This window comes from Anolis carolinensis, chromosome 1 (assembly GCF_035594765.1).
Source record: "Anolis carolinensis isolate JA03-04 chromosome 1, rAnoCar3.1.pri, whole genome shotgun sequence".
NCBI lineage: Eukaryota > Metazoa > Chordata > Lepidosauria > Squamata > Dactyloidae > Anolis > Anolis carolinensis.
This window is the reverse complement of record NC_085841.1, coordinates 329,799,819-329,824,986: the sequence shown is the minus strand read 5'-3', so window position 1 is coordinate 329,824,986 and position 25,168 is coordinate 329,799,819. Positions and strand designations below refer to the sequence as shown.

General features: G+C 41.9%; 1 protein-coding gene across 5 annotated transcripts; it reads left to right on the top strand.

The window, feature by feature from the left end:
- Positions 1-137: 137 nt before the first annotated feature.
- On the top strand, positions 138-22,845 carry pgf (placental growth factor). 5 transcript variants are annotated; one of them, XR_010002117.1, is made up of 7 exons: positions 138-410; positions 9,645-9,687; positions 10,274-10,470; positions 11,600-11,676; positions 15,217-15,290; positions 15,386-15,453; positions 19,822-22,845. XR_010002117.1 is itself a non-coding variant. In XM_008123596.3 (7 exons), exons 1-6 carry the CDS (start codon positions 351-353, stop codon positions 15,444-15,446), a joined length of 468 nt encoding a protein of 155 aa, XP_008121803.2. In that variant the 5' UTR covers positions 141-350; the 3' UTR covers positions 15,447-15,453; positions 19,822-22,845. The 5 variants fall into 5 exon arrangements, 4 of the variants coding, with proteins under 4 accessions (XP_008121919.2, XP_008121969.2, XP_062824389.1 ...); XM_008123596.3 differs by having other exon boundaries at positions 141-410; positions 15,261-15,290; XM_008123712.3 differs by lacking the exon at positions 15,386-15,453.
- The last annotated feature ends 2,323 nt before the right edge of the window (positions 22,846-25,168 follow it).

Genomic DNA, 25,168 nt, shown 5'->3' with positions numbered 1-25,168 from the left:
TATGATCAGCACCATCGTTGGAGGCCAGCGCTTGCTCTCCCGGTCCAGGCGCGGGAGGGGGCCATATCCCACGGGGGACGTGGGTCTGGGAGGGGCTGGAGGGCGGGGAAAGGGAGGGAGGGGGAGGGAGGGGAGGAGGAGCAGCATCAGCAGGAGGCGCCCTCGCCGGTCTGGCTCAGAGGCATCCTGGAGGCGCGTCTCCCTCTCTGTCTCTCCCGACTTTCGTTGTTCTCTGGACGTCCAGGCTCTCTGTGCCCGCTCCGGTGTAGGAGCCGCATGTCAGGTCTCCGGAGACGCGACCGCGGATTTGGAAACCTTGCGACGGCGGCAGCGCCTCTCCCTCCCTCCTCATGCCGCTGCCCCTGGGCGCCGCCTTCTTCATCGCCCTACTGCAGGTGCTCCAAGCGCAGGTAAGGATCCGCTCCTGGACCCCCAAGTTTGGCCCAAGTCCACCTGGGCTTGTAGGGGAATCGACAAAGGGCTCCGAGGGGGAGGAACCGGTCACGAACGCAACACTCCGCTTTTCCGCAGCTTCGGGTTAAATGAGAAGCCCCGGGTTGTCCGTCTTCTCTCAAAGCGAGGTTAGGACACGACTTGGTAGCACTGCCACCATCGCGCATTTTCCAAGGCATAGGAGGAGATCTTTCATCTTGGAAAAGTGGGAAGCAAAAACCCTTTCCCAGCTCTGATGGGTTGGACTGTAACTTCCATCATCCTCAGCCACCATGAGTTATAGCCTAGCGTATCTGGAGAGGATGGATGGCCATCTGTCGGGAGTGCTTTGATTACACAAGCCAACTAGTATTTTTCATCAGCTATAACTTTAGGTCATTCTTATGGAGTTATTTTTTTCAGATCTGTGTTTTTTTTTCTTTCTCTATCACATGTAGTTTTTGCAATTATGCTCTTCAGATAATTAATCCATTTATGAACTGATATCAATCAGATTCTATTGATATCAGTGCATAAATGCATAATTAATCGGTTAGCCTCATCACAAAAACTATACGATAGAGAAAAATAAACGCAGATCTGAATTCAGTGCAAAATATATACTACAGTAGAGTCTCACTTATCCAACACTCGCTTATCCAACGTTCTGGATTATCTAATGCATTTTTGTAGTCGATGTTATCTATAAATCATGATATTTTGGTGCTAAATTTGTAAATACAGTAATTACTACATAGCATTATTTCATATTGAACTACTTTTTCTTTCAAATTTGTTGTATAACATGATGTTTTGATGCTTAATTTGTAAAATCATAACCTAATTTGGTGTTTAATAGGCTTCTCCTTAATCTCTCCTTATTATCCAACATATTCACTTATCCAATGTTCTGCCAGCCCCTTTACATTGGATAAGTGAGACTCTACTGTATAAGAATAACCTAAAATTATATCTGATGACAAATACTTGTTGGCTTGTGTTATACGAATATGATGAGAAATGTGCAGACTTTACTGTAGTCCGCTGTAATGTATCATTCATCATATTTTAAAAAGTTGATGTGATGGGAAAAGACATATTTAAAAACAGCATAAATTTGATTTAAACTGTGCTACTCTCATTTCTGATGATTACAAAAAGTTTGATTTTGTTGGCTTGTGTTATGTGTTCTGCATGGCTGACTGGGCTTGGACTGGGTGGCCCTTGGGGCCTCTCTGGTTCTGATTCCATGAAGATTGAGGGAGAATAAATATGAAAAACTTGGTGAACATTCCAGGCGGAGTGTCCAGCTCAGATTTCCTGGCTTGGTACATTGTGTAGTCCATAAGATAAGAGATTTTAGCATTCCAGCTCCAAATCTTGGAGTTCTTAACACTCTTCAACTGCCCCACTCAAACGGTAGCTGCCATTCCTTTCCCTGCCTTCCTTTGTGGGATTCCTTTCCATGATCTTGGGGATGGACCAGCAGCTGAGAGGACAAGTGTTGCCTTGCTTATGTTCTTTGAGGAACTTCTGCCAAGTCTTTTCCCAAGTCCTGAGTGTCACTCACAGCCAGGATACTGTTCTCTTCCTCCACCTCCATCTTTTGTTTTTTTCCTCTGATTCTTTGCTGCTGCTTTTGTGTGCCTTCAAGTTGTTTCTGACTTGTAGCAACCCTAAGGTGAACCTCTCACAGCAGTTTTCAGAGGGACTTTGCTTTTGCCTTGTCCGAGGCTGAGATTGTGACTCAGGCCCCTTCCAAACAGCTGAATAAAATCCAGCATTATCTGCTTTGAACTGGACTATATGGCAATGTGAACTCAGATAACCCAGTTCAAAGCAGATATTGTAGTTATTTGCTTCGATGTTTTGGGTTATATGGCTGTGTGGAAGGGGCCTTGGTATCATAGAGTTGGAAGAGACCACATGGGTCATCCAATCCAATTCTCTGCCATGCAGGAAAAGCACAATCAAAGCACTCCTGACAGATAGCAATCCAGCCTCTGTTTAAAAGTCTCCAAAGGAGCCTCCATCACACTCCAAGGCAGAAGTTCCACTATTGAACAGCCATACAATCAGGTCAGGAAGTTCTTCCTAATGTTCAAATCTCCTTTCCTGTAATGTAAACCCATTGCGCCTAGTCTTAGTCTCCAGGGCAGCAGGAAACAAGCCTACACCCAGTTTCTATGGCTGAGTTGGGAATCAAACGCTGCTCTCTTGGTCTAACACTCAAATCACCACACTACATTGACTCTTACTCTCTGACCTCTCTGTCAAATTAAATGTATTTATTCAACTGATCCTTCACCTATCTCCCAAAAATTGAGACTAAACACATAAGGTTAAGAGGAACAAAGGAAGGTAGAACATAAAATGATCAAAGGTCTACAAAATGTAATACACAGTGTATAAACAATAAGAAAAAATGCAGCAGCCAGCCTATTAGAAACCCCTTCTGCCCTAAGTCAGGTCAGTTGCCTGAATGAAAAAAAAGCCTTTGCCTCTTGGCAGAAAGAGGACAAGGGAGTAGCTTCAGAGCCTGGGAGGAAGCCAAAGATACACCCAGAGAAACTTTTAGACTGTGAAAAACCAGAACTGAAAGAAGCTGATCTGTTGGCTACATTTCCCATTATACTCCCCTTTGGACTCTGGCTGTACTAGCTGGGAAATTCTGGGCATTATCTGCTAAAATGTGAGCTAGTGTGGTATAGTGGTTGAATGCTGGGTTAGGACTCTGGGAGGGTCTGAATCTCTGCTCAGCCTTGAGCAAGTCTCATTCCTTCAGCCTCAGGGATAGGCAAAACCATCTCTAAGAAAGTCCCCTGGGTAGTTTTGCCTTACGGCTGCCATGTGTCAAAAACAACAATCTTTAAGGCAAATATAAAAATATAACTTGCTGGGCAGTGGTTCTCAACCTGTGGGTCCCCAGGTGTTTTGGCCTACAACTCCCACAAATCCCAGCCAGTTTACCAGCTGTTAGGATTTCTGGAAGTTCAAGGCCAAAAAACCTGGGGATCTACAGGTTGAGAACCACTGCACTGGGGGAACCAAGAAAATGTCTCCATTGAGATCAGGAGCGGCACATGGAGGGGGCTCCGAAGTAATTCAGTGAAGTGGGATGGAAGAAGAGACTGCTGAGCTTGCCTCTTCACAAGCAGCTTTGCTGTGGATGGTTGCACAGGAGGCTCCTCTTTTCTTGAATAGGAATTTCCTGGACAGAATCCACAGCTTCTCCAGTTGTGATAGCATGAGGCTGTTTTCTGCTATTTGTGATATTGGAGATTGGGGCTGTCATTATAGCAGAACTTGAGAAGTTATGTGGCCATATTGGTTGGGCAGATTCTAGGAAAGAATGTCCCCAAAAAGGACTTTTTCAAGGCTGGAATATCAGCCTGTCCAATCTGCATACATACATCTGCTCCAGTTCTCCACCAGCCTTCATTATGACTTTTACACTGTTGGTTCCTTCCATCAACAATGAGAATATTGCTGGATATTCTGGAGATTCTCCTAACTAGGAACATGTGAAGTTATCCATTGGCAAACTTTCCTTGTATACTCTCACAACTGTTTCCCACCTGACATTATCCAGATCCTTTGAATTAAAACAAATGTGGTTGTGAGTGTGGGAAGATCTAGTCCAGTACATTTGGGTGGTTCAAGTTGAGTAAGGCTATAAACCAGGCATGGGCAAACTTCGGCCCTCCAGGTGTTTTGGGCTCCAACTCCCACAATTCCTAACAGCCTCAGGCCCCTTCCTTTCCCCCCTCAGCTGCTTAAATGGAACCTTTTTGCCTAAACTTATTTGTGGCATAATAGTGGTTGTGATTCAAAGGATCAACATTGAAAAAAGAAGGGAATACCTTATATGCTGTACAGGCAAAGGTCTATGAGTCTAAAGCAATGAGTATTGTTTTTTTTCCTGAGTTATGAGCTATTTATACATACACTTGAGATCTTAAAGCCCTTAGGGATTCATTTCTTAATCTCTTGTTAATTGCTGTCAAATTGGCTTTGATTTATGGTGAGCACAGAGTTTCTTTGAATGAAGTAGAGAGTGTTTGAGGATTGGGACATTCGTAGAAATACCAAGATGCTTCTTTATAAAGCTACTAGCTGTACCCAGCCATGCATTGCTGGGGTCCAGTCTGGTTAAATAGAAAAGAAAGAAAAGAGAAAGAGCTGGTTTCTAATATATGTAATTTCATAATACTTTTGGGTATACAATATTTTTTGTTGTTCCATTGCTGTGCAGATATAGAGAATGTCTGGTTTGGCAACTCTAGAACACATAACATATAATAGTCCATGTGAGAAGCAATTCATGTGTAGATCTAAACCACAGAATTCTAAAGATTGGCCCTGAGTATAAATTATGTAGTATAGCGTGTGTTGCTTTGATGTCCAGCAGATGGTGCTGTTTTTCCCAAAAAGTATATTTTTTTTACCTGCCTTCGGCTCTCTGCCCGGAGAACGGGTGCAACTTTGAGACCACCCCAACTGAAAGACGTGAAGTCATGGGAGCTGTTGTAGCTCGTCAAGGTCTTTAGTCATCTCTGCCAAAGAGTGCTGCAAAAATCTGCAGCTCCCACAATCCCACAGCCTTGAGCCTGGATTGTGAAAGTGGTGTCGAATTGCATCAGTTCTACAGTGTTTTCTCTTGGCATACTGATATTCTAGGCAGTGGAGAATTCCAATTCAATTAAATCAAAGTGAAACTAAATCAAAATCTATGAAAATTCAATGTAGCAATGCATTCAAAAGAATTGGAATAGAATGATCAAATATGTAGTAAAGTGTGTGTTTCTTGGATGTCCAATAGATGGCGCTGTTTTTGAAGAAAAACATATTTTTACCTGTTACAGGTGTGACATCTATATAGTAGTAGGTATGTAAAAACATAAAAACATGCACCTGTTCGATTGCTGCATTGTGTCAAAATTTCAAAGCAATTGGTGAAGTATTTCAAGAGATTTGAGGTTTTGAACAAACAGACATTTGCATTTTATATAGATTGTCCTCCCAGCTCTGTTGTATGCCTCTAAAACATGGGCCATGTACAAATGTCACTCTCAATTTCCGGAAAGCATTACCTCCAAAAAAAACTTACAAATCTCTTGGGAAAACAGGAGGACAAATGGCAGCATTCTGGAATAAGCAAAGACCACCAGCACTGGAGCGATGATTCTCCATCATCAACTTTGCTGGATTGGCCATATTATCCGAGTGCCTGATCACCATCTCTCAAAGCAGTTACTTTGCTTTCAGCTTACGAGCAAAAAATGGAATGTCAGTGGATATCAAAAGAGATTTAAGGATGGACTTAAAGCTAACCTAAAAAAATGGAATAAACACTAGGAACTGGGAAGCTCTGGTCCTCAAACATTCTAACTGGAGTCAGCTGTTACCTACAGTGCTGTGGAATTTGAAGAGGCACGAATAGAGGGCGAAAGGGAGAAACATGCCAAGTGAAAAACACATCAAGCAAGCCCTTATTGGGACTGCTTTCCATTTGGAAATCTATGTTCTCATTCTGAAAGACTTTGCAGATTCAGAATAGGTCTCTACAGTCACTTACAGACCCACCACCAAGACTCACTTCTGGAAGACAATCATAGTCGTCCATGTGAGATCACCTATGATGGGTATGATGATGATGATCCTTTGAATGAGAAGCAGGTGCAGAGCTGTGACCTCCCAATCAAGTCCGTTCACCTGCAATGTGATCCTCCTCTTCTCCTACTACCTTCCACTTTACCAAGGAACATTGCTATTTCTAATGAGCCATGCTCTTTGATATATGCAAAGGACACTAGGCTCATATTGGCAGTCTAGAGTATCGGCAGAACTCTCATCCAGCACCACATTTCAGATGAGCTGCTTCTTTTCTTGTCAGCTTTCTTCACTATTCAGCTTTCAAAGCCATACATAAAAATTGGAAATGCTGCAACATGTTTCTTTATACTTGTCTGTATATCTGTGTGGTGGTAGTGCTGCTACTGTAAGTAAAGGTAAAGGTTTCCCCTGACGTTAAGTCCAGTCATGTCTGACTCTGGGGGTTGGTACTCATCTCCATTTCTAAGCCAAAGAGCCGGTGTTGTCCGTAGACACCTCCAAGGTCATGTGGCTGGCATGACTGCACGGAGCGCCGTTACCTTCCCGCCGGAGCGGTACCTATTGATCTACTCACATTGGCATGTTTTCGAACTGCTAGGTTGGCAGAAGCTGGAGCAACAGCGGGCGCTCACTCCGCTCCCGGGATTTGAACCTGGGACCTTTTGGTCTGCAAGTTCAGCAGCTCAGTGCTTTAACACACTTCGCCACCGAGGCTCCTGCTGTAACCCACTCCAAAAGTCCATGCAACTTCTTTGAATTAATATCCCATATTTAATTTATTTATGAATAAGCTTTGCAAAAAGTTAGAGATACTCCATAAAGTCATTTTAGGTATAGTTTTTGGCACTTCAAATCATAATGCTTTCAAAGAGTGGATAACTTTTCACACAGTAAATAGTTCAACACAGTCATCTAGCAGGATTTAGCTGAACGTAGACATATTGGGCTGCAAAGTCAAACTGAATGCTGCTGCAGATGAAAAAAAATCACTGTCCTGCAGAGTACAAAGATGTGTAGAGCCTTGGAAAAAATTGTATTACAATTTTCAGAATTATTCACCCAAAACGTTGAGAGTTGTAATGCAAAAAAAAGTTAATTTTCCAAGCTTTGATCATGCAGATAAAGAAATATGCAGGCAAATGGAGTCATATTTAGTAAGCTCTGTGTGGTCTGTCTATGTGCATTTGTCTGCTACATTGGCTGCACATCTCTTTATCCATTTGCATGCACCCATCAGATTATTGTGCATCCTTCCAGTGGGGCAGAACATTTTCTTGTTTATCCAGCCAACTGCTGTCAAATTGAGCATGTTTATTAATTTTAATTCCAAGATACAGCCAGTTTTAAAATATATCAATTAGTCAAAATGTATGTAAATACAGTTCATGTCCTGCTTGAATAAGATGTGGGACTGCTCAGGATACAGTACGATTTAGAATTAGAAGCTGGTGCAAAAGTGTTTTTCTTTCGCTTTTTAAATTTTATTTTACTAAACCTTTGTCTGATTTTAGTATCATCAGAATAAACTTTGGATTTTTCAAAATGTTACGGGTTTATTGCTGATTATGATTGGTATCAGCAAGAACATCAGGAACACCAACATTCAGATGTGGCTGTTCTCTTTCCTCATTCCCTACCGGACCTCTGCAAAACTTTAGGATCGCTCAATGGAAGCTGTGCACTAGACTGACATCTAGTGTCCTTAACTCAATGTTCCATAGGGATTGGAAGGAAATAATAATAATAATAATAATACACTTTATTTATATTCCACCCTTCTCCCTGGAGCGACTCAAAGTGGATTACAGTATCTATAGAGCAGACAAAGGCAAACATTCAATGCCTTATTTACAAACATACAATGAGGCACACAACACAGACAAAGGCAAAGACTTCTTTGACTTTGGAGGTGGTGCACATCTCTGGGTCTGGGAGGTGCTCTTCTCCATTTTCAAGCCGAGGAGCCTGCGTTGTTACCACCTGGTTGTGTGGCCAGCATGATTGTTTGGAGAGCCTTTTATTGCCTTTTCCCACCAAAGCAGCACCTATGCATCTACTCACATTTGCATGTTTTAGAACTGCTAGGTTGGCAGGAGCTGGGCTAATAGCAGGAGCTCACCCCAACCTGTGGATTCAAACTGCCGACCTTCCGACCTTCAGGTCAGCAGATCAGCTGTTCAGCAGCATAAGGGTTTAACCGAGTGGTTCTCAACCTGAGGTCCCCAGATGTTTTTGGCCTACAACTCCCAGAAATACCAGCCAGTTTACCAGCTATTGGGATTTCTCAGAGTTGAAGACCAAAAACATCTGGAGACCTCAGGCTGAGAATCACTGATTTAACCCATTGCGCCACCACGACTGAGACAAGTGCAAAAAGATTAATCATAGAAGGAGTTTTGAAGAAGTGATTCATTTCAGAAATCATTGAATCATGGAGTTGGAAGGGACCCAAAGGTCAACAGGTCCAACACTCTCTTCATGCAGCATCTCCAGCTAAAACATCTCCACTTGGTATCTGCCCAACCTCTTTCTGAAGATGCACCAAGAAGGAGACCCCATCACTTTTCCCGTTACTGAACCCGTCTCATTCTGAAGGCATTCATTTCCCTGTTCAATTGAAATCTGCTTTTCTGTTACCTAAAACCATCAGATATAGTTCTACCCTCTGAGACAGCAGATAATAAATCGGCACCTTCATCTTTGTGACTGCCTTTGAGGTATTTAAAGAGTGCAGTCATGTTCATAAAAGATACTGAATCAAAAGTTTGTTTGATGTTGCTTTCTTCTACTTGGGAACTTTATACTCTCATCTAGAAATGGACTACCTGTAGGCCAGGAGTCCTCAACACTTTTTATGTAGAGAACCAGTTCACGATTCCCCAGACTGTAGTTTGAAAAAAAATGAACAAACCCCTATGCACACTGCACATATCTTATTTTTAGTGCAAAAAAACAAACATGAAAGAACAATACACCCTCTCCTTAGTGATGCCTGCAGAAACCTTCAGGCAAGGGAGTCTTTTGTTGGCTCTTCTTCCACTGCCAACATTCAAATATGTGCATAGGAGAAGAGTCCCTTTACTTATCTATCTCATCAAAAATGTAAAACAGTCAGGAAGAGGTCAAGTTATCCGTTTACGTGAATATACCACCAAAGAAGTAAATGACTGTTTAATCCTTCTTCCACTTTTTGTGACTTCTTGAATTATATTCAGGATACTGAGAAAGAGTCTTTATTTAAAGAGAAACAGTAACTCGGTTTATTTATAGCGTTCTTGTGGCAAAAGCGTAATGGTTACAAAGGTATAAATGCTTAGTAGTTAAGAAACGTTTCAGTATTTCAGTGGGAAATGTGGACCTGCTTTTGGCTGATGAGATAGTCAAGTTAATTAGGATTGTTGTTGTTGTATGCCTTCAAGTCATTTCAGACTTAAGCCAACCCTAAGTGTAAAGTTTAGGTGGGTGGTGGGTGGGTGGGTAAGTGACCTTGGAGGGCTGCATCCAGTCTCTGGGCCTTAGTTTGGGGATCCCTACTCTTAAGGAAAGAGACTGCACCTCCCTTATTGAAACATCTCCCCTTTTCTCTCTCTCTGCAGAAGCAAGACATGATTCCTCAGAACAGCACCACTGAGGCGTCAGGTGAGTGTGATGATCGTGCCTCTCTTAAAATGTAAACATGATTTAAGAAATGGGTGTTCTTGATTGGATAGCAGATCTCACTATCCTTCCAATTGGCCCTGTTGGCTAGGGCAGCTGGGAGTTTCAGTCCACCAATGGTTGGGAATAGCATGATCCCAAACTTTCTCAAAAAAGACAGATGTGAAGGAAAAAGACTTAATGATCAGCATATTTTCTTCCCCTTTTTTCTGTTGGATATCACAGAGTTGTTAGTTGGTCCAAGTACACAGAGAGGCTTTCATTCACTGTTGAATTTCAATGGGCTAAACTAGATGTGGTACCTCTTTGCATTTAAACGAGGCAAGCGTATCACAATTTCAGCAGGACAACAGTGTTGTTACCTCCAATTGGCACTCTTTTTTTTACAAACACAAATAATCTATTAGTGACTTCCTTTTGTAAAAGAAACACCTTCTAGTGGCCTCCCACTGGTAGAGCAGTGGGAAAGGATCACAGCTGGAAAGTTATCTAAAGAAATAGGGCATCATCCATACCCCCACTTTTTATGTTTTAATCCCTTTTCTGCCATGCTTTTGTATCTATCTAGTGGTATCCTTCCATGATGTATGGAATCGCAGCTTATGCCAGCCTTTGGAAAAGCTGGTCAATGTTGTGTCGGAGTACCCCAGTGAAGTTGAGCATGTGTTCAGCCCTCCCTGCGTTCCTTTGCACCGCTGCAGTGGATGCTGCCAGGATGAGAGGCTCCAGTGCATCCCAGTGGAGACAGCCAATGTCACCATGCAGGTGGGAGGTTGTACTACATGGTTCTGATTGTCATGAAACCCTTGGTCAAAGACCTATAGCTCCGTTGTCTCTTTGTGAAATAGTTGTCTGCACTTCTTTATCTTAAAGGTAGTCAAAATTTATCTCTCCAGGTGTGCCTTTATGATCCCTGCCTTCCAGGATCCTTCAATCTATGCCCACCTGGCACCATCGCCTCTAACCTAAACTTGTCAATTATCACTGCAAGACAGACTTCCTAAGCCAGAAGCCCCCCCCCCCCAATTTTTTTTAACTAAGAATGGACATTTGGTCACTTCTGTCTTTGCTCCCCCCCATGTACTATAAGGCAGTTGTTCTCAACCTGTGGGTCCCCAGATGTTTTGGCCTTTAACTCCCTGAAATCCTAACGTCTGGTAAAATGGTTGCAATTTATGGGAGCTGTAGGCCAAAACACCTGGGGACCCACAGGTTGAGAACCATTGCTATAGGGATTGTCAGCAGTTGAATCATAGAGCAAGACTTTGCACCTTGGTTTAGGATAATTGCATCTTCTTCTTGACATTTCCAAAAGTGTCCATTCACTTGTTTTGTCTGATCATCACCTGTATATCCTCACCAGGACTCTTGGGTTATCCAAGGAGGGGCAACTCATGGTTCTCATAATGTCCAATGTTGGTTTAATATATGGCCTGGTTTGGACCTTGAACACTTGTCATGGGAGACAGAGGACCCTTCCACTCAGCCATATAACTCAGAATATCAAGGCAGAATAATCCACAGTATCTGCTTTGAACTGGAATATCTAAGTCCACACTGCCATATATCCCAGTTCAAAACAGATAATGTGGGATTTTATTCAACTGTGTGGAAGGGTCCAGAGAGATCTGAGCCATAAGGTACAATTGGCTGGAAAGATTTTCTGTGCAAACACTACTGAAATAAATACGAAATGCTCTGTCTTCTTATTTTGATATGGGATGAGAGGGTGAGTGTTGGGAAGAGGAAATTAGATCTTGGGGAAGGAGTTGCCCTTAGATTTTCTACCTTTCACCCTGAAACACTTTGGTCCTGGCACATGGCAGGAGCAGAAAAGTGTGGGAAAAGAGATGATGCAATGCTCAGAGAGTTTACTGAGGTTTTATTCTTTCAGCTTGTGAAGATTAATTCAGAGAAGCCTATGCCATATGTAGAACTGTCCTTTGTGGAGCACAGGAAATGTGTCTGCAGGTACGTGTCTTTTCTGTCTTTTTGGCAAACCTGTTTATCTGGCATATGAATTGTGCTTAAATTGTGCATAATGTTTATGCTGTGAAGCTCTTGAATACTCCTGCATTTAATCCAGCAAAGATACTTTTTTGGACAACAGCTCCAGGAATTCCTCATCTGATACGACCATTGGGCCTTGATGGCTGGGGCATGCTGGGAGTTAAAAGTCCTAAAATTACCTCTCCCAAGCTCTGCTTTTTCGTCCATTTCATCAAATCTTCTGAAGAAATGAAACATGTCTGAAGAAGTGAACTTGAGTCAACAAAAGTTTTTTCTGAAATATATCAATAAGTCTCAAAGTGCTGCTAGATCTATTTTCTCTCCTGGCCCCATCTTTCCTTTTTATTGTTTTCATAGGGAGGCTTGCTTGACTCTGTATCTCCTGAAGTGAAATTGAATGAAACAATTTTCACTGAGTTCCTTGACATCTGAGACTTGGCATACACAAATTAGCAGAAGTGAGATTAATTTAAACTTTTCTGTGGGTCAGAATGTTGACTTTGAAGCTGATTAAGTAGGAAGCCATTTCCTCACTGTTTACTTTTTGGTAGCTTTTTAGTCAGGAACACAAAGCACCCTTCTTACTGTGTACACTATTTGTCAGAAATAATTAAGATTTATTGGCTCCATTAGAACTTGAGCTGGCCTGAGTAATTAGATCTCTTTACTCTGCCACTTCTTAAAAGTGAGCCAAGTCTCTTCAACAGGCACTTAAAATAAACCCTGCCCTTTTGTGTTGGATCATCATCACCATCATCATCATCACCGCCACTCAATAATTCTCATCACCGGGTTGCTGTGAGTTTTCTGGGCTGTATGGCCATGTTCCAGAAGCATTCTCTCCTGAAGTTTTGCCCACATCTATGTCAGGCATCCTTAAATGTTGTGCAAAACATCAGGAGAGAATGCTTCTGGAACATGGCCATACAGCCTGGAAAACCCACAACAACCCAGTGATTCTGACTATGAAAGCCTTTGACAACACATTCTCATCACTGGTTTGTACCCAGGCAGTCCAAAGCCTATGCCAGAAGAAGCTAAATTAAACAGGATAGGCAGATGATGCAAACATGCACAACCCCTCTTATTTTTTTACAACTGCATAAACCATTCTGATTTTTAAGGCACAGAGTGCAGCGAAGAATTGGGCAGGATTCTGTGGGTGGGGATGGGATCTCACACAGAGATTTCAGCAGGTTTTACCCATATATAGTTGGCTCCCTGTATCAAGGATTCAACCACCCACAGTTAGAAAATATTCCCCCTACCCCAAAGGCCAAAAAACAAGCCTTGATTTTGCCACTTTGTGTCAAGGATGCCATTATTTTACTATGCTATTGTATGTAAAAGAACTCAAGCATCCAAAATTTTGGTATCCACTGGGGTCCTGAAACCAAACAATTCTAGCATTGTTGCCATGACTACAGATGTCTCCCAAACCCATCTTAAAAGCCAGGCAGCCACATCAAGCAAAGGAATTCTGTGGTTTTTAGGAGATCTGATTGAGAAGTGCGTTGTAATGATATCTTCCATACAGGATCTTGACCAAATTTAGAAAAAAAATCATGTTTAAGCTAAAATGGTCAGGAAGCCAAATCCTGCAGCTGCCACATTCCTCCATGCTGTCTGGATTCCAATATAAAGTCAGCATATATGATGCTGGATGGACCCAAAATCAAGGAATAAAATGGTATAGACTACAGAACATCTCTTCTAACTCAGCTGTTCATCCCTGATACTTGAGATTTTTTAAGGGACATTACCTAGACAGAAATATATAAGCAGCCTCATATTGATATTCCAATTCCTTTTTGCAACACACACACTCTCTCTCTCACACACACACACACATTCCCTTCATTTCCAACTAGTGATCTTGCTCTCACAAGCTGAAACAGTATCAGGACTGTCTTCCTATGGTAATTATGCTTTCACTTAATTAAGATTAAATTAGGCCTTAGTAATCTCCCAAAATGGCAGATCTCAGTCTGGTAGAAGTTTTTGTCCCTACTTGCCTTGCTGGTGCGTGGGACATACTTTGTAACTGAATGTGTATTTTTGTTTCAGCATCAGAGGAGAGGCCTCTTTTTCAAAATATATACCTGCCTGGTGTCTGCTTCCTAATCCCCATCAGAAGTCACTTGTCACTTCCTGCATTTATCTTTTCTGGCTACCATTTCCCTCCGTTATAGCTTAAATTCCATCCCAAGAGACTTTTCCTATTTGTGGCAGCTGAGTCATAGTATCCTGAGACTGTAAATTATATTTTACTTGAATTACAGGGCTTATGTAGAGGTAGTTAGTCTAATGCAGAACTTGGGAAAATTTATTTTTGGACTATAACTTTTAGAATCCCTTGGAATTTTATCTCCCCGGGAACATTTTCAAGCTTTGGTCTTGCATGTGTGGCCTTTATTCAAGAAGGACGAGGAAGCCTTGGTATCTAAGGGCATCTAATGCAAGGAAGGAAAATTCTCCAAATTCCTTCTGAAGATGAGATTCTTACCTATAGGATAATGGTGTCTGGTGTCAACCATGTGAGTTTGACCATGAATCTATTCCAGGTTTTAATCTAGGCTTTGAAAGATTTCTCTGGGGTGCTGCAGCATATTTCTAAACAACCCCAGCACTTTGGACAGCTCCTTTGAAGCAAGCCAAAATCCACTGACATGAGAACCAACATTCATATAGGATGAATGGTTTTCAGTACTTTGCACGCTCATCATTACTATGTTGGGTTGTGGGCATTTGTCAGGGATTCAAGAGGCGCTCTCCTGAATTTGTCACATTCTGGAATATCTCCTTCGTTGCCCACTGGATTTCTGAGATGCCAGCCTTCTTTCTGTGCAATTGCCACCTTTCTATGTCCCGTGGCACAGCGGGTTAAAATGCTGAGCTGCTGAACTAGTGGACTGAAAGGCCTCGGGTTTGAATCCAGGGAGTGGAGTGAGTGCCTGCTGTTACCCCCAGCTTCTGCCAACCTAACAGTTCGAAAACATGCAAATATGAGTAGATCAATAGGTACTGCTCCGGTGGGAAGGTAACAGCGCTCCATGCAGTCATACTGGCCACATGACCTTGGAGATATCTATGGACAACGGTGGCTCTTCAGCTTAGAAATGGAGATAAGCACCAACCCCAGAGTCGGACACAACTGGACTTAATGTCAGGGGAAAACCTTTACCTTTACCTATGTCTTGTGGTTACTCTTGTAGGAGTCTCAAGAGCTTTCTGAGTCTAGTGTTCAGTTCCAGCTTGTAACAGGGACAAATGTTTATGTCTAGGGAGGAGAACATTCAAGAGCTTCATACAGAGAGCTAGCATTCATTTGTCACGGGGGCTTGTTGTGAGCCTACCTGCTTCTTCAGAGGCTGCAGCCATGCCTCTATTGCTTTGGAAATAGTAGTGTGTTGGAACTGCACAGCCATAGGACAAGCTATGCACAAAGACCCTGTTTTTGCTTTTTCCATAGTCACAGATCCTTATCTTTAAATGTTGCAGGCACTATGTTCCAACTGTGACTCTGTATCTCTTCTTGTGCCTAGGCCGCGGCAAGACGTTTTGAAATCAGGGAGGTAAGTGGCATTACCAAGGATTTTGGATGTTGGGACTCTCTGCAGTGTCTCATCTCCCACCCATTCTTCTTTCCCCCTTCTCTTTCCTCCAAAAGGAGGAGGAGACCCAAGGGACGCAGCAAGAGGAAGCGAGCAAAGCAGAAAATCAAAAATTGATCTCTATGTGAGTATCAACATCAGGGAAAAGGGGGAGGAACAAATATTGTTGTGTCACGGGTGGAGATTTTCTCCCATAGGGCCTGCTGTGGCTCCAGCTTGCCGATTCGAAGCTAAGGAAGAGAAAAATCCTATTGCTTATCTGGAAACCTGATACCACTTTGTGCATATTAATAGCATCCATATGGCTTCTGTTTCATGCACATCACCATCTCCATGGTTCTGAGTTATGCCTTTATTTTTGTAATGGTGCCATCATGTACCCAGACTGGAAAAGCATGGCTCAGGTTGCTGCTGCAACCATCAGAATCCTATTTTTGGTTCTGTTTTCATTCCCAGCTAGTAAGATAATCCACACTGTTACACACCTAATGGAGGATAATGTCAAATAGACTTTAAATGCCTGAGTGTAAACCCTGCTTTATGCAACACATTTTATGTATAAGAAATAAGAACAGGGAAATAGTTCAAACCCAAGTAAAGCAAAAGGTGGGCAAAATGGGGTCATGGGCTTCATATACCCACAGAGTTAAAAAAAATTAGAGAGTTTTTTTAGTTTTGTTTTTTGTTTGCTTGCAAATGTTCATAAAGTGTGGGAGATAGTTTCACCATGTTTTTGGCCCGTACTAGACTCATTAGAGGCATTCTTATGAAAAAAGAAGTGAACCAGAAGTGCTTGTCTTGCTCCATGATATAAATTGATTATATCATGGAGTAAGACAAGCCTAAAATTTTCTGGAGGAGAGACAAACCAACTTTCCAGCAAATTTTCCAGCCAAAACAATGATTTTTTTTTTTGTAGAGCTATATTGGAAGGGGTTGATCAAAGCAATTGCTTATCTCTGAATTAAAAGTTAGCAGCATTATCTACATCAGTGGTTCTCAACCTGTGGGTCACCGGTTGTTTTGGCCTTCAACTCCCAGAAATCCTAACAGCTGGTAAACTGGCCAATAAATAAGCTTTTATGGCTTAACATGGTCTGGAACAAGGATTGTGCGCAAGGTTTTTGGATGAATGGATTTAAACACTTTACATATTTTAAGCTTTATACATTATTTTTATTTGTTTAATTGCCTAGCTGCTTTTAATTGTTCTGTTTTATTGTATTGTATTGTTGTTTACTGGCATTGAATCTTGCCACATTTGTAAGCCGCCTTGAGTCCCCTCGGGTGAGAGAAGCGGGATAGAAATAAATAAATAAATAAATAAATAAATAACTTTCTGGGAGTTGTAGGCCAAAACTCATGGATACCCACTGATCTATATGATAATTCTTGTAAAAAATATAGTTCCTTCTGTTTGCAAAAGGGTGTAGATAAGCATTTCTGCTGATAGCACAGGCCCATCCCTACCTGCAAAATTTGCTTTGAAGGATAGGAAGACCATCTGAATCATGTTTAAGGGAAAAATTAGGAAAGAGCATATCTCATCTTTTCACCCACCTCTCAGTGGGTGAAAGCATGCTTTTGCAGGCAAAATGTACTTGGATCCAAATACGTTGAAGTCTTGCTGAAATCAATAAGGCACAAACCAGTTGCAGTTAAATCAGTGGGATGCTGTGTGGGGTCCAGGCTGCATGGCATCTTTTCCCTTTTAACAGGATTTGCATAGGATCAAGCTCACCATTTTCAAGCAATGAAAGTGACGTTTCATGATGGCAGGGATGCATTTCTGCCCTTTTGCAGTCACAGGGCCCTCAAGAGTTTTTCTTGTTGCTAGACTGCCTCATTAGAGCAGAGGCAACTTGACAAATTATAGAGACTTTCCAATTCAAGGTTGCATTTCTGCTTAAAATGTATTTAACTTTCTATATATCTTTTTAATGCTCGGCCATAAAACCTTTCTATCTTGTATGGCACTTAAAGCCTCGAGTTAAAAAAAATAACAAATGCTAATGCTTTGAATGGTTTGTTTGCTTTTTTTGTCCAGAAAGTAAACTTTAGCCTTTCAGAGGGGAAAACAGTGAAACTATTTGAACAGATTGGAGCCCTTATCTATGGGGAAAGGGAGGATAATGGAAAGGATGTGAGACAAATGGAGCAAGTTTTCAATTGTGTTTGACATGAGAAAAATGCACTGTTTCTATTGCCTCTACAGCTAACAGGGCAGCTTTACTTTTAGAGTTAGTGATCCACCTCTTAAAAATATGGCATTTTTAAGAACCCATTAGCTTCCTCTGACGTTTTTTAAAATGATGCCCTTAAGCCAGAGCAAATAACTACTTCCTCACAAAATGCTTTTTTCTGGAATAGTTAAGTGCACTAGACCAAAGCTTCTTAAACTTTCCACTTGGTAACCAATTCCACTTGAGAAATTTCTATGTGACCCTGGATATATTGGTATATAAAATAGGCATGAAAACCAAACATTTACTGATAACAAGTCATCATTTGAAAGGCTTGCTAAATAGGCAGGTTTTCCTTTTTATGATACACCTGTAAACACTGCACAACAGACTCATGTAAATGTCTAAATCAGCCACTGGGTGACATTTAGAGAAATGTTTCAGGACCCCAGAATTGAGCTAAGGGGGCCCCTTTTGAAGTCGGGACCTAAAGTTTAAGAAGCAGTCCGCTAGAAAAAAAATTAGTGGTTACTGTTGTTTATGTCAGCCAGCTTTTCAGATCAAGCAGGTTATAAGTCCTGGCATCCATAAACCAGCATGATTGGGGCCTTTAGGGATGGTAGTGAATCACAGAATCATAGAGTTGGAAGAGACCACACGGGCCATCTAGTCAAACCCCCTGCCATGCAGGAAAAGCACAATCAAAGTACCTCTGACAGATGGCCATCCAACCTGTACTGTGATAGTGGTTGTAGTTCAAGCTGCCTAGAGCAGTGGTTCTCAACCTGTGGGTCCCGAGATGTTTTGGCCTTCAACTCTCAGAAATCCTAACAGCTGGTAAACTGGCTGGGATTTCTGGGAGTTGTATGCCAAAACACCTGGGGACCCACAGGTTGAGAACCATTGGCCTAAAGGGAAACAAGTTGAGGAAAGCTGGTTTAAGTCCAGAAGTAAGACTTAAGAGACAAAGTTGTGCTGGCTAGAGGATTCTGTGCATTGCAATCCAAAAAAGTTAACTTTTCCAACCTCTGGTTAGACCAATTAGAACCATAAAATGTAGCAGCATAACAGCTTTAAAACTTTTCAGTATGTATTAACTAGTCATCTGTCTTGAGGAGCCACACACTCCACTATAACGTGCATACTGCGTATGACAACAGGAGCTGGTATGTTATCTTCATAGTTTGTTAGTGAAGCAGAGTGCTTCCATGGGTCCCAGTATTGCCAAACAGAAGACATTATAAAGCTCTTCTGCCATGCCTTACTTAATGGATTTTTAAAAATTCTGACAAGAAAAATGACCAAGTATTGGTGGGAAAAACATGGGTTATAAGTGCTAGATGATGTTAACTGGACTCCCTCAGACTTATACAATACTATTTTGGAGGCAGGGAAGCAACACAATAAAAGGCCTGGCTGGAGCCTTTGTGTTCATTCCAAGAGAAAACGAAAGCATGCCTTGAACCCTGTGAGAGTAAACCTATATAGGAGATACTGGCATTCTGTTTTTTGAGAACCAAGTTGAATATTCTGAGCACTTCTACATGACAGCAAATATAGATATTGTTTAACTGGTTTCCTAAGCCCTTGGGATTGTACTTTCTAGCAGAGTGTTTCATAATGTGATCTTGATATTTGGTTACTACTAGCTTTGTAACAATTGACTTGGATCCTAAGACAATTTACTTTAAGGACATTCATGGAAGAAGGGTTTCCTGTCCTCTCCCATCCTGCTGTCACCACAACAGCAACTTCTGCATCCTGAACCAATCCTGGTTAACAGTCTGGATACAGTGTTTTGGGCCAGTTGTTTGTCAAAAGCAAACCCACGTAGAACACTTTATAATAATCCCAAGTATAGTGTAACTAAGGCATGTCTCATCATGGTGAAATCAGATGTCTCGTGGCATAATTTCCTAAAAATTCCTTCATCCAATGCCTAATAGATTTGCCTTGCTCTTTGCATGAGGAAAAAGGCAACATGAGAGCATTTTGTTAAGAAGCCTGCAATTATTTTTCACAGTTTAACCCTCAAACAGTAACAGGTCTTCTGTATGAAAAAGAGATTTCAGCCTATGTACGTTTTCAAATATGAAAGGAGTTCCATCATCATTTTGAAGCCTATCTTATCCTAAAAGCTAATCCCATCCCCATGGTGATGATAATATAAAGCCATCTGTGCTCATTATTCCACAATTACGTCTACAGAGTAAAGAGCAAGCTGCATCCAGAGCAAAAAATGCAGTTCAAGATTTCCAATGGATGCCTAACCTTTTTGATATTGAGCTTATTGTGTGTTCTCTTTCCAGGTGTACCGTTTGATGGAGACGGATGCTTTGTCAGCAGATGGCTGACAAATGCCACGATGGCTGCTTTTATTACTCAGTCCTCATCAACACTTCTCTACCCATGAAACCAATTGCATTTTTGACTGATTAATTCGAGGGGAGTCCCAGCAGCTCCCTTGCTTGCAACTCCTGACCAAAAAAGGAGAGACAACACTGCAGTAGAAATATATCAGGCCATTATTAGGAATATGCCTATTATAATCCCATCAGAGCATGCTGTTGCAGGAGCAGGCAAATGCAGCAGCTGGACAGGAAGCTGTGTGCTTGTCTAGATCTGTGTCCTGCTTATACATACCCAGTATTTCACATGGATATCTGCAGAACATGGATTAAAATGGAAGCATGAGCAAAGAGTAGTTGTCCTGACGGATAGGTACAACATTTTCTAGTTTGAAGAACCTAAAATGAACCAGCTCAGTACTGAAGCTGAACTGTCTGGATGCTTCGACATATCCTACTGGAGATTGAGATATAAAAAAACCTCACAAAACAAGAAGGATTTGAGTCAAGCTTGTTGTCTTGTTTTCCATCAAGCCTGCTGCACTGGAAACACTTTGTTGGTGAAGGACTTGGATTTCAGAAGAAACGATACTTCTTCAGCTTCAGCGCATCTAATAATATCTTTAATTTTGTTGAATGGATAGATGGACAAAGTTTTCTCGTCAAGGAGCATCCTGGAGACAGTGGGAAGAGTTTTCCCATTTTGAGGCAGCAAGTCCTGGTCCAAAGGAAGCTCTAGCATGAAGAGGCCTTGTCCTGGAAATACGGCGATGGGAATTGGGAGAGCAGTACATGAGGGGTACAAATTGTTTGACTGGAAGAAGCCATGCAAGAGGGTACCTCCCAATCCTAAATAAATAAATGTATCTTTGATAGTGTACAGATTGATTTTCCCTAATAGAATTATAACAGTATCTTGTGCTTGGCTAATGTAGAGCTTGGAAAAGCTTATTGGGGGCTGCAAACATTTCTTGACCAGTGGGTTGCTGTGAGTTTTCTGGGCAGTATAGCCATGTTCCAGAAGCATTATCCCCTGACGTTTCTCCCACATCTATGGCAGGCATCCTCCGAGGTGTGAGGCCTGTTGGAAACTAGGCAAGTGGGGTTTATATATCTGTGAAAAGTCCAAGCTGGGCGAAAGAACTCTTGTCTGTTTGAGGCAAGTATGAATGTTGCAATTGATCACCTTGATTAGCATTTAATGGCTTTGCAGATTTAAACCCTGTTGTTGAGAGTTGGGATCTGATTATTAGCTGGGCCTGATTATTTCTTGTCTGGAATTCCCCTGTTCTCTGAGTGTTATTCTTTATTTACTGTCCCGATTTTAGAGTTTTTAATACTAATAGCAAGATTTTGTTCATTTTCATGATTTCCTCCTTTCAGTTGAAATTGTCTACATGTTTGTGGTTTTCAATGGCATTTCTGTGTAGTCTGACATGGCAGTTGTTTGAGTTGTTAGCATTTTTCTGTTCTCAGGCAGGCTTTGAATCTGCAAAGCCATTAAAGGCTAATCAAGGTGACCAATTGCAACATTCACACTTGCCCCAAACAGACAAGAGTTCTTTCTCCCAACCTGGACTTTCCGCAGATATGTAAACCCCACTTGCATCGTTTCCACTTCTGAGGATGACTGCCATAGATGTGGGCAAAATGTCAGGAGAGAATGCTTCTGGCATATGGCCATACAGCCCAGAAAACTCACAGCAACCCAGTGATTCCGGCCATGAAAGCCTTCAACAACACATTTTTTAACCAGCATGCCACTTCACCTCTCCCAAAACTGGAGGATTCTGATCACTGTAGTCCAGAAAGTAACTTTTCCAGTTTGTGTTTCACATGACAACAGTTGGACATGCATTTATCTATGATGTTGCTCTGAAGTAATTTGATAGGCTTTTATAGGGAGGCAGTTCTGGTCCAGTTCTTTTCCCCACTTATTCTGTAACACAGTGGTTCTCAACCTGGGGTCTCCAGATGTTTTTGGCCTTCAACACCCAGAAATCCTAACAGCTTGTAAACTGGCTGGGACTTCTGGGAGTTGTAGGCCAAAAACACCTGGGGATTCCAGGTTGAGGACCACTGCAAGTCTAAGAGGTCCCTTGCATGGCACTTTATCATATTTGATTATAACTATTGTAGTAGCACCCATTGATCTTATTTTACAAGCACAATGATCCAAAGACAATTTAGAATAATAAAACAATAAAACTTTATTTGTATTCCGCCCTATCTCCCCGAGGAGGAGGTATCAAAGCATATTTAGGTCACAATAAAAGTCAAACTCACTGTGCATAACTGAAGTTGAATTCTTACATTTGCTCTAGGAAGAAATTCTGATATCATTGCAATATTTTTAAATGCATTCCCAAAGACCCAACGGGATTTTGGGACCTCCTATAAAGAGAATAAGAAAAATGTAACCAATCCTCTCTCTTCTAGTCTTTAATTTGGCCCAAAACCCTGCTGCAGAAGGCCATGAAACCCCCTGGAACAGTTTTTTGGGTGTCAGAATTCTACAAGAGGGTTGCAAAAATCCTGATACAATTGCAAGCATTGCTTTGGATTTAAGCCTATGTTGTATTTTGCAAAGAACACAGCTATTATGTGTAATATCTTGCTACATGGGGTTTGCCTAAAATCATGTAGGCAAAATTATGCAAAAGAGGAAGTATCAGCACTGTTTTTTCCCCCCTTGTATTAATATCTATGACATGTTCTTAGTGAAAACAGACAACGGAGTAGGCCCTGGCATGTTTACCATGTTAGTACATTTGCTCTGCAGTATCCAGTATAAGCCAATGCTGATTGACTAAACTTATCTTTGAATGGGTTTTGTGATTATATTACAACCACTGGATGGCAACTCAATATTTATTCTGGTCTTGTGGAAGACTGTTTTATTCTGTGGGGTCAAGTGGGGCTTAGGTCCTGCTTTTCCATTCAGTGCAATGTTGCAGCAACATTCCAAATAAATTCTAAATTAAATGTTGTATTGTTTCATATTTTGAAAATTGTCAGTGTACCCTAAGGCCTCTCCTGGAAAGCAACTTTAAAGAACCAATAAGAGTGCATCTAACTGTAGAATTAATGCAGTTTGGCACCACTTTCATTGCAATGGCTTGACGCTAGGGGATCCTGGGATTTGTAATTTGGTGCGGCACCAGAGTCCTTGGCAGGAAAAATTAAAGAACTCATGAAACTACAATCCCCATGATTTTATAACATTGTGCCATGTCAGTTCCCCCAGTATTTCTCCTAAAGCTGAAATCTTTCACAGATTTAAAGTGGGTGGTATAATTTTAAGATGAATAATAAGCAGAACCTGAAAGCTTTCAATCAAGAGGCATACTTTGGCTAATGAAGGGAAAAGGACTGCTGGTAGCACTGCCGCTGGTAGGGTCTCCCAGATGAGACAGGCCTTTGGTGAGGATCCAGACTCAGCGTGGCAAAAAGCAACTGGGCAGTAGTGCTACCATTGGAAGGAGGGCTCTTTCACACAGCCATATAATTCAGAATATCAAAGCAGAAATTGCACAATATCTGCTTTGAACTGGGTTATTTGAGTCCACACTGCCATATATTCCAGTTCAAAGCAGATAATGTGGGATTTTCTTCAGCTGTATGGAAGTGACTGGAGACATTGGCAGATAACCTCTCAGAGACAATGTCAGCTGCACCATTGTTAACACTTGTTAGTAGTACATAAAGATAAACCTCCTTTTGTGTTGTTGAAGGCTTTCATGGCTGGATTCACTGGATTGTTGTGAGTTTTCATGATTTCCTCCTTTCTGTTGAAATTGTCCACATGCTTGTGGATTTCAGTGGCTTCTCTGTGCAGTGTGACAGGGTGGTTGTTGGAGTGGCCCAGCATTTCTGTGTTCTCTAGTAATATGCTGTGTCCAGGTTGTTTATCAAGTGCTCTGCTATGATTGGTTCATCAAGTGCTCTGCAAAGACATAGCAGAACACTTGATGAACCAACCTGAGTGTGTGGACAATTTCAACAGAAAGGAGGAAACCATGTAAATGAACAAAATCTGGCTACCAGAATTAAGTAAAGTAAAGGTAAAGGTTTCCCCTGATGTTAAGTCCAGTCGTGATCGACTCGGGGTCAGTGCTCATCTCCATTTCTAAGCCAAAGAGCTGGCGTTGTCCATAGACATCTCCAGGTCATGTGGCCGGCATGACTGCATGGAGTGCCGTTACCTTCTCGCCGGAGCGGTACCTATTAATCTACTCACATTTGCATGTTTTCGAACTGCTAGGTTGGCAGGAGCTGGGGCTAACAGCGGGTGCTCATTCCGCTCCCGGGATTTGAACTTGGCACCTTTCGGTCCGCAAGTTCAGCAGCTCAGCGCTTTAACACACTGTGCCACCAGGGGCCGATCAATATTAAATAAACTCTAAAATCAGGGCAGTAAATAAAAAACGGGAATTCCAGACAAGAAACCATCAGGGCCAGAAATCACCTCTCAATAAAGGATTCCCCTAGGTAGGAAACAATCTTTGAAGCTGCAAGGCTATTCAATGCTAATCAAAACGATCAATTGTAACATTAATATCTGCGTCAAACAGTTCTTTCTCCCACAGATATATAAACCCCACTTGCCTGGTTCCCAACAGACCTCACAACCTCTGAGGATGCCTGCCATAGATGTGGGCGAAATGTCAGGAGAGAATGCTTCTGAAACATGGCCATACAGCCCGGAAGACTCACACCAACCCAGTGGATACATATAATCCAGTTAAAAGCAAACAATCTGGGGTCAGATCCTGGGATATATAGCGGCTGAGGGGGGAAAGGAAAGGGCCTGAGGCTGTTAGGAATGGTGAGAGTTGAAGTCCAAAACACTTGGAGGGCAGAACTTTGCTCATGCCTGCTATAGGTCAAAGCTGACTGGATGAACACGTTTACTGGACAGCTGCCTGTTGAGGATCCTACACTGAGCAGAGGCTTGGCCTTGATCATCCATAGTTTACTTTTCAACTCAATGACTATACGATTTCTGAAATATTCTCCCAAAATTTGCCTCTTTGCAATCCCCTGCCTTGGGGCCGGGCTGTGGCGCAGGCTATTGAGCAGCTGCAATAAATCACTCTGACCATGAGGTCATGAGTTCGAGGCCAGCCCGTGGCAGGGTGAGCACCTGTCAATTAAAAATAAAAAATAGCCCCTGCTCGTTGCCGACCTAGCAACCCGAAAGATAGTTGCATCTATCAAGTAGGAAATAAGGTACCACTTATAAAAAAAAGTGGGGAGGCAAGTTTAATTAATTTACGACCTGGAATGAGGAAGTGCCATCAGAGTG